The sequence below is a fragment of the Haliotis asinina genome, chromosome 7 (assembly GCF_037392515.1).
Source record: "Haliotis asinina isolate JCU_RB_2024 chromosome 7, JCU_Hal_asi_v2, whole genome shotgun sequence".
NCBI lineage: Eukaryota > Metazoa > Mollusca > Gastropoda > Lepetellida > Haliotidae > Haliotis > Haliotis asinina.
In genome coordinates, this window is record NC_090286.1 from 25,434,269 (window position 1) to 25,443,936 (window position 9,668).

The 9,668-nt window shown below is 40.4% G+C and overlaps 1 protein-coding gene across 1 annotated transcript in view; it reads left to right on the plus strand.

Moving 5' to 3' along the window:
- LOC137291577 (excitatory amino acid transporter 3-like) overlaps positions 1–4,357 on the plus strand; it is a 41,264-nt gene extending 36,907 nt beyond the window's left edge. Inside the window, exon 9 of the mRNA XM_067822957.1 lies at positions 163–4,357. Within this exon, the coding sequence (XP_067679058.1) occupies positions 163–328 (166 nt within the window). The 3' untranslated portion in view covers positions 329–4,357. The remainder of the gene's footprint in view (positions 1–162) is intronic.
- The last annotated feature ends 5,311 nt before the right edge of the window (positions 4,358–9,668 follow it).

Sequence of the window (9,668 nt, forward strand, 5' to 3'; positions counted from 1 at the left end):
GGTTTTGGAAGGAAACTAAAGTGAATGCATATGCCCAACAATGTATAATATAGGCCTAAATATTGTCGAAAATAAACCTTCAATATCGAATGTGTGCGATAACTACAAAAGAACACTGCAATCACTTTATGCAAATTCTGACAAACCATCCTCGTGTTTCAGGGACCGATTTCGAACCGCCATCAATGTCCTTGGTGATGCATTTGGAGCGGGAATTGTAGCTCATCTGGCTAGAAAGGAGCTCGAGAAAATGGACGACATAGAATTTGGCCAAGGAGAGATCAATAATGGCTATATATCAAGTACACTCGAGGAGGAGAGGCTATAAACACTTGATGCTTGACGAATCTTCTTCAACCGTTTCCCTTAATAAGTTGAAGGGAATGTGAGGTGACATACTGGTTGAAGCGATAGCTTGTCGCGCTTATGACCCGGGTTCAACTAAAAATTGGTGTACTGTTTCATCATTACCAGTGCCTTCTGTCGCGAGGATGCTTCAAATCTTCTTAAATAACTCGAACAAACCCGATATGGCAGTCGTGAAAGGTAGAACTGCTCCTTCGACATAGACACTGTTTTCTGAGATACTAATGTTTTGGGTAATGCAGAAAACCCTACTGTCGTAAATATTCTTATCTCGTTTCTAAACTGACCGGCAAAAGAAAGTATACAAGGTGTTCAAGAGGTCTTTATCATTGACCCAGAGTACCTGGACACACAAACATAATACAGTGGTGTTAACAACATTTTCCCTCAACCTGAGCAGAGGAACACACGCATACTGGAAACAGAAGCACGTGGCGTCAGGCATGCGCAAATTTACTGAGGGTCCTGAAAACCAGTTTTCAGATACTTAGAGGATAAACAGGTACTGAGTAAGACGCAATAAATATTCACTACCATCACCTGATATCCTGTATGTCCACCCCTTGCATCAATACAGGCACGCAGCCTCCTTCTAACCGAAGAGGAGACGTCGGACAAGGTCACGTGGTATGCGACGACATAGCGTAGTGTATCGACTGACACGGTGATCAGGGGAATTCGCCGTTGATGACGTTACCGTCAGGAAACGGTTTCTCAGGTGTAACGTCCTCAAATGCCGGTCTTCAGCTGGTGTTGTTACTCGCGGTCTCCCACTTATTGGTCTGTCCTGTATCTGGCCCGTCTGCGTGTAACGTTGCAGCAGTATAGAGACAGGTACACGGGTGCAACCGAAGGTTCTTGCAACGTTCGTTGCCACCCCATGTGGAGCATACCTATGGCCCTCTTACGTTTAACTGCTGATAGTCGTGGCATATATGTGGTGATATTTTTCAAACTGTATGTAAAACCTCTTCGCACTCTACCTTTTATACATGGTTTATACTATTTACCACTTCTACGTTTTCGTCACGACGTGCACGTGCATTTCACTGCTGGTATCAAATTGCTACGTTTGGGCATGTTTCAGTGTCTAATTTTATGTGCAAAAATATTCCTTTAAAATTTGAGAAATGATAACTTTTGATATACTTTCTTTTGCCGATCAGTTTATGACGAATAGTGAAACCCCGTTATTCCAGACACCCTCAGTGGAGTCGCAGAAGGACTACGTTTTAAAACGTACATATTGTTTTATGTAAATTTCCTCATACCAATCCTTCGTTTATCGACATGTTTGTCAATCAGGACGATTATAACGAGAAGGACCAGTGTCCGGTTTAACGGGGTTTTACTAAAGCAACTCCTCACAATTTAATCCAGTAGATAGTTGATGTTATTGTTTTAGACTAAATAACGGTGTACAATTGTCATTATCTAAGTGAATGACAATTTATAATATTTAGTTGAAAGAATAGTATTATATGGCAAGTTGTTGAAAGGATACCCCACGTTCAAACTCTGTTCACATCCCAATGTCTTTCAATAATGTTTTTTTTCCTTTGACATTTGAAAAAAAAACTATTAGAGACGTCACAGGGTTGTGGTATGTATATGTACATAGTGTAAATAGAAACTGTTAGTGTGATCAGTGTATCATATAATATATACGACTCCGTTCCTATGATCGACGCACAGGAATACCACAGGGTTGACTCAGGCATTGATAGATGGAGAGCATGGTCCAACGCGGTTGTCTATACGATGTAAACAAGTCTTTACTTAACCCAACAGAGAAGAAAACGTATTGTTTGCGCACAATGTGGACTTTCGTCCTTGTACAGATGTAACTATTTTTATAGGCGTGAAATATTCGTTTATTCAACGTGCAATCAGGAAAAAACACATATATTAAGTGATAAACAGGGTTTACTCATACAGGTGATATATACCCATTCGTAACTATTCGTGTCATTGCGGCATTTCTTGTGGGTCACGGAAAGAGACGAGTAGTTACGAATGGATATATACCGTACTAAAATAAACAATATGTTCTATATTTCTGGACGTTGACATTTGTGACATTTGTTTCTGCGTGTAACCCAATCTTAACGTAACTGTCTCTTATACTTAGTTATACGGTAAGAAGATCTGTCCTCTGTAGCAATGAGACATTCTCTTAAATGCAATGGTTACTCCAACAGGTAATAATGCAATATAAAGATTGTAAAACATGACAGTTTACGCCAAAAAATGAAAACACAATTTACTGAAACAGACCATGTTGATATGTTCCGGAAGTAACACCGGGTCTTGCCATGATGAAGTGAATCTGAGACGTCATACGTCCTGATGAATCAAACCTCACACCATGCAGTGGCTTCACACTAACGCACGCACGCACAGACGCACGCACACACACATAGTGATCTAGAAGCGAGTCTGACTCCTTGTATGCCATCTACCCGGGTAAAAAGATTCAAACCATTTTGTGGGACATCGTTCTGCGATATGTGTTGTACAATGTGCTATACAATGGGCGTATAATAGTGCAGCGCACATACGCACGCACAACAGCCCACGAAAGGTTCTGTCTTCGTGGGAGTTTGAATCCTACAATCCATGACATTGCGGCACGATCCTTAATGTGTATCAAATTACTTAACGTCTACAACCTGCCGTTACTGATGTATAGGAAGGACATTAAGCGCTAAATACAGTAGGACATCACGTGGCAAGATATGAACTCCTGCCACTGAGTGTCCAAACGTATTTTCTATCCACACATATAAACAGTTGGATATTGCTGCAAAGAAAATGAGAGATTTAGTTCTCTAGGAAATGATGTGGCAAGCCAGGAACTCCTGACAATGCGTATCCAAACATGTTTTCTATTCACACATAATACCTAAACTGCAAGGAAAATGCATTATATAGTTTCCTGTCTCATCCCCAAATTTTGACTACCTCACAGTTTAAACATATACTTAAACATGTCTTCATATCAAGTTCTACCACTCACCATTCACAGTTTTGCTCAATAGAGACGTACAGTGGGGCAAATTACAAACATTCTTTGATTCTTTGCCTTTAAGGTTTTTACAGAAAGGGACGACACGATATATTTTGTGACAACTCGCGTCATTCCGGGATGAGAACTCGCGCGGATTGAATACATGTATACTTAAAACAGTTCCTTAACAGAAACGTGGGAATCTTAGTAGAAATACGAATGGAGCTCATCGTTGAAAATTCCTTGTTGAAAACCCACCAAAGCCTACAGGACAAATTGGTGCCCATGAAGCAAAGGGTACTTGAGCAATAATGCCGACTAGTTTCGGAAAGGTGCGACTGGTCACGATCTTAAGGCGTTAAGGAAGCTTCAGTGAATTCCACAGTCCTGAAGTTTGTGCCATCTTTGATTCTCAGATCTTCATTGACAGGAGTAATACTTAGATTGTTAAATATAATTATATATAATATTCAGCTTTTTTCTTACTTTTTTCCTGCGGTCCCATCGGAATAATTGTTTTAAATGTAAACTTTTTGTTAGTTATATAGTCAGTGATCGGCTCCAATCGGATATATGTACATTGTCAAGGTTAATCTACAGAGAAAAGCGTCTTTTTAGATAATGTTCTTATTCCAATACCTATTGTTAAAAGGACGTCCATGATTTAGGTATCCGAAATCTAACGAACTTTACGTTTTGATTGTTTTACAACGAAATATTATTTTCACAGCATCTCAAAACTGAAATACGTTTCAACATATTCACATTTTGGTATCATTGTCATGTTATATGTTGTTTTTAGAAAAAATAATGTTCCTGGCATGTTTGACATTTTACATAAACGTTACATAATTACAAATACGGTTTGATTAAATGTCTTGTTTATGTCAGATATTTGTGTGTGAATCAAGGAAATTACATCCACTGTTTGTATATTGTTTCAGTTGTATATTTACTCGATTTTATAATTTTATATTTAAATAGATGAATAAAATATTTTCAAGAACTGTTGTTGCGTCTGTGGCGGATCAACTACTGGGAATCAAAGACAGCATAGGAATTGGGAGGTATCCCCTAGTAACGGTTGGAATCAGAGGTATATACATTCCGGCAGCAGCAGCACCACCATCACAAACAGTAACAACAACGACAACGACAACGACGACGACGACGACAACGATAAAAATCTCAGTAACAATATATCTTTGACAACCATATGATCTTTTTCAGTGTCAAGCTTCTATACTGTCTCTATTGTAAGTCGTGTCTAGTGACCCACAGCAAAAACTGTGGTTTTATGATGGATACTTGGTGCTATCAGCTTTGGATCAGATATTTTGGACTTAAGTCATCCAGAAGCTGACTGGCGTGGCCTGAATTAGACGGATAGTCTGATCTTCACACCGAGTGGCATCGTATAAGAACATCAGTTATATGATAACATTATGGCAACACGCCTGGTTTACGATGCATATAGAAATATACCGGCAAGATGAGGAGGAGACGTCAGGAAATGACTTCACACACTGTATCCAAGTAGGGACTCGAATCCGGATCCAAGTCTAAACATCGTTTCCTGCAGACTGGGTTCCGTCCTGGTCCGCAACTTAGTACAATAACCACAATTATGACACAAGTCATTCATTTGGATTTATAAATATTAATCAGTACTATTGGATACATTTAATAGCTTGACTGTGTATTGCAACACTATGCTCCTTCTACTCCCCGCAAACACGTTTCACAGCATGCTTTGTCGTACAGAGTGCTCTGACACATGGAAATCGGTCATTGGTGGAAATGTCAACACGAGGCTCGGCCGCTATAAAACTTTGGCGGTCTTGTACGGAGTTGATATTACTGTCAATCACAATTGTACGCTATCAAACTACACTTAATAAGCTCAAAGAACACATACCTGGTGGAACCAGTGACCAAAATGAATTGTGCGGCCTCTTCAAACAAGGCAGTCTGTGCCGTCGTAGTTAACGACACGGTGCCTAAACCACGCCATAAAACAAAGAAATACGATCTCTTTAAAGTTTAAAATTGAAATTCATTTGTAAAGACCATTTTCTTATGAAACGAGGAATTGGAATTCGGTGTAACCACAGTTGTTTGTAGTGTCTCTTTTCACTTTCGCACGATCTGCTGAAAAAATTCGGTTGTTGTCCGAATTTTTTAAATGAAACTCATGTTTCTGTTTGTGTCTAACGTTTTAACCACTAGGCTACCCCACCGCCCCTCAGCCGAGAGACATAGCAATGTCCTACTCCGAGTACATCAACAGACATCTCAACTATGGTCTAGTTTCCAAAGTATGACAGAACTGCAAGCCATATTTAATCATGACATATTTCCAGATCACGAAAGCCTAATGCTGTCACTTTTGTAGCTTAAACTATATTCTTTCAGCGCGGTACGCTAGCTAGTTCTAAACTGTAATAGAAAAAAATCTTTACATACATTAAAGGGACCCAGTGAGTGTAGGAGTGGAACGTCTACACTTGCTTCATTTAGAGACACAACATTTGAACACCTCACTTGGTGCACTCCGCGTACTTGGTAATGTGTACCATATACCACAGGGGTGCGGATAGGAAAACGTCATTTAGCGCTGTTAGTGGATGTCGTCCATGATGGGGCCGTTAGGGACACGATGACATGAGTCAATCAACCACCTGACCACCTGACCCCGTTAGTCGCCTCTTACGACAAGCATAGATCGTCAGACCAATTCTGACCTGGATCGTGACTGGTTTGATGGCGTTGATAGCTTTGTAATATACTGAGGATCTCATCTAGGGGGGATGTAGCTTTCAACGCTCGATGCACACACATCACCAGCCACGACGTGCCGTGACTTGCTTACATACAATTGTTGCGGAGGTGGTGCACTTATACAGTACCTGCACCATGACTGGCTCGCCTTTTATCTGAGTCATCTAACCTTGACATATACAGGTGACTAAAAAGAGAGAACAATCTGTTAAACTTAACGCATACTCATACATCGTCACGTCTATTGCCTTGATCCAAACATCCAAGAATTGCTTAGTGTCCACCCGAAAGCGAAAGTCTCGTAACCATTATCAGCAAGAATACAAAACTGTAAATGCACCTATTCTTAAAGCATTAGCGTCATATCTGATTGTGGAGGACTGTGGTTTGCCTGATTCACAAAGCAGACAATGCACAGACACAACATACAGTCATTGCTTTAAGTGAGTCTAAGTCTTTTTGTATATTAGCGTACTTTACTGTTACAGTGTAATTCCAAACATAGCATGTTGCAATGCGTATTCAAAAGTCTTGTCACGGCAATCGCACAAACACTTCTGAAAGGGCCACACACATTACGTGGTCTAGACAACACTCCGTTTGGCTCAAAAGAGGACTGATGAATTGCAACCTCGACAACTAATAACATATATTTGACAAACATAAAATGCTCAATGAAACGCTGATCATCGTCAAACCATCAGCCCAACTCTGTGAATTATTTTTGCCGAATTTACATCCTAAAAATAAAAAAGAAATGTTTATCGAACTATCATTATATATCGACACAGTTCAGTTCAGTATTTGTTACAAGGGAGAGATAGGGACGGTCATTTTATTTTTCAGGGTTTAAATTCTGCAAAAATCTCACAGTGTTGTTCTGATTATGATCAGCGTTTCCTTGAGCATTTCGTTTTTGTGTTAGTTTTCGAGTTCGATTGCAATTTATCGGTCAACGTTTTCTGTACTGACAGACTTTCATTATGGATGCCGCTGTGACTTGATCTGATTCACTGACTCTGAGCACCCTACCTTTACTCCGCCATGTAGCTGGAATATTGCTGAGGGCGACGTTAATCAACCAACCAACCAACCAACCAACTGTACTTTGAGAATGTGGGTTCGAATCCAGGGACATATGTAAGAAAACAGAGTGGAAATGGTTCACCAAAACGTATGCTTGCTATACGAGGCTGTTAAACAAACCAGCCAGTAACATGGTCATCGTATCCAGGATGCATTGGATGAAAATGGTTAAATATGTCATCGGAAACAAAGCTGGAATGTTGCCAAGGGTTGCATATAAACTCGGCAGCCCTTGGCAATAATCCAACTGTTGCCAGCGGATCATTTTCAGAAGAAACGTAAACTATAACAGGAGACCCGTGACGATTTCCATTGAGTTGAGTTTTACGTCCCACCGGCTTTATTTCAGCCAAATAGCGACGAGACAAAAACTACTAGAAAATAAGCCGGTAGGATAAGTGGGTTAAAAGTCAAGAAAAACCCTTAGATAAACACCCCAGGTATGTATTTTCAAACCACAAATAACACCAGCAACATAAGTTTAATGAAACGCATCTCGCGTGAAGCGGACTGACGGGTTATAGGTAAACAACACACAAATGTGGACATTGAGGTCAATCGCCCAGAGAGGCTACAAAAGGTTTTATCGGGTCACTAATCATAAATACACTTTTGTCAGAAGTACGTCCTCAGAGGTTCAATAGACACAGTGAACAACAACAACATGATAAGTGTCAATTTGGGTAAACCAGATCTTCGTTCATAAAATGCTTAATACAAGGCAAATCTTATGGATAATAACTTCATTATTTTGTTTCCAACAGCGTTACTGGGCTAGTTCCTGGCCATTCTTCAAGTGGATGAAGAGTGTCTGTTCAGTCTGTTGGAGCCTGGTACTATTGCGCTCTGCAAAATGGGGATCTTTGTTGAAGTCATTGTTTGATTTATTGCTTGGTGATGTTCCATTCAGAGTTTATGAATGCCAGTGTTATACAAACTGACCTTGGCCGTGAACGTGTTCGCGGTGACACGAAGCGACGTCAAGGCGTAAAAATGCAAGTCATGAACATGGATAACAGGTCGGCAAGCAGACAACGTTTTGTGTGTTGTTTAAGCCTTGTTTAAGCCTATCCAGCACACGCTTATTACCAGTTAGAACCAACATAAAACATTGTAATTGTTGTCTTCCTTATGGATGACTTATAATTAGCACACATACAGCGATAATAGATGGGTTACAACGTCTGTTAGATGGATTTTAGTAGTCAGCTCTTTCTACCCGCTTCAATGGGCAGCCTAGTGGTTAAAGAGCTCGTCACGCGGAAGACCGCGGGTTCGATTTTCCATAAAGGTGCAATGTGTGAAGCTCATTTCTGATGTCTCTAGTCGTAATGTTACTGGAATATTGCTGAAAGTGACATAGAACCGTACATTCTATAATTCACACACCACTATCCAGTGGGAGATGTAGCCCAGTGGTTACAGCATTCGCCTGAGTTCAAGTCCCTTCACTGGCTCAGTGAAACCCGTTTCTGATGTTCCTCGTGGGACAAGATATTGCTGGAAGCTAAAAAGCGACGTAAAACCATACACATTCATGTTCTCTTTGGAGAGTGACTCAACCTTAGTTGTGTCAGTAGAAGTTCATGCCGGAAGGGTAGCCTAATGGGTTAAGTGCTCGCTTGTGACACCGAAGATCTGGGCTCGATGTCCCCTTTGAGTACAATAAGTGAGGTTATTTCCCTCGAAGTGATATTGCTGGAATAGTGCTAAAAGCGCCGTAAAACTCAACTCACTTACTCACAGTCCAAGGGTGTGTTTGTTTACTGTAGGTGTTCAAAGCAACACTGTATGTTTGTGATACTAACTTTGTTCCTCTTGTACAAGTTATTCATTAGTGCCGAGTGACCGAACTGCATACCATATTTAATCATGACATATTTCCCGATCACGAAAGAATAATGCTGTCACTTTTGTAGCATAAATCGTATTTTTCAGCGCGGTACGCTAGCTAGCTCTAAACTGAACTAGCCGAAATCTCGTCTCAACCCCTCGTGTTACCCCGGTAACGTAACTCGCCTAGAGACCCTATGCGTGACCCAAGAGAACAATACCAATTTCCATAGAGTGGTCGGGTGGTGATATATGCGTCTACCCCCATTGTGTCTGCTTTTGAAGCAGTGTACATTACAAACAACATACATAGAAAAACACAACGTTACATATTACTTAAGTATAGATGGCTCAGTTTTAATACTGACACCTAAAAGTCTGTCACTCAGACTCTCAAGCAAATATATCCAACAAAAAAAGTATCTGATGATAATGCTTGCCGGTTCAGGATGGCTGCAGCCTGCAGTTTCGGCTCTTGAAAAATATGTCTCTTGGCTTCGTATAAGATATTATAAGAATTGTTTTTGTGATATATGTTCATTTCTGACATTAGAAGTTGCTAACTCAAAACGATTGTCTCACGGGGCTAAAT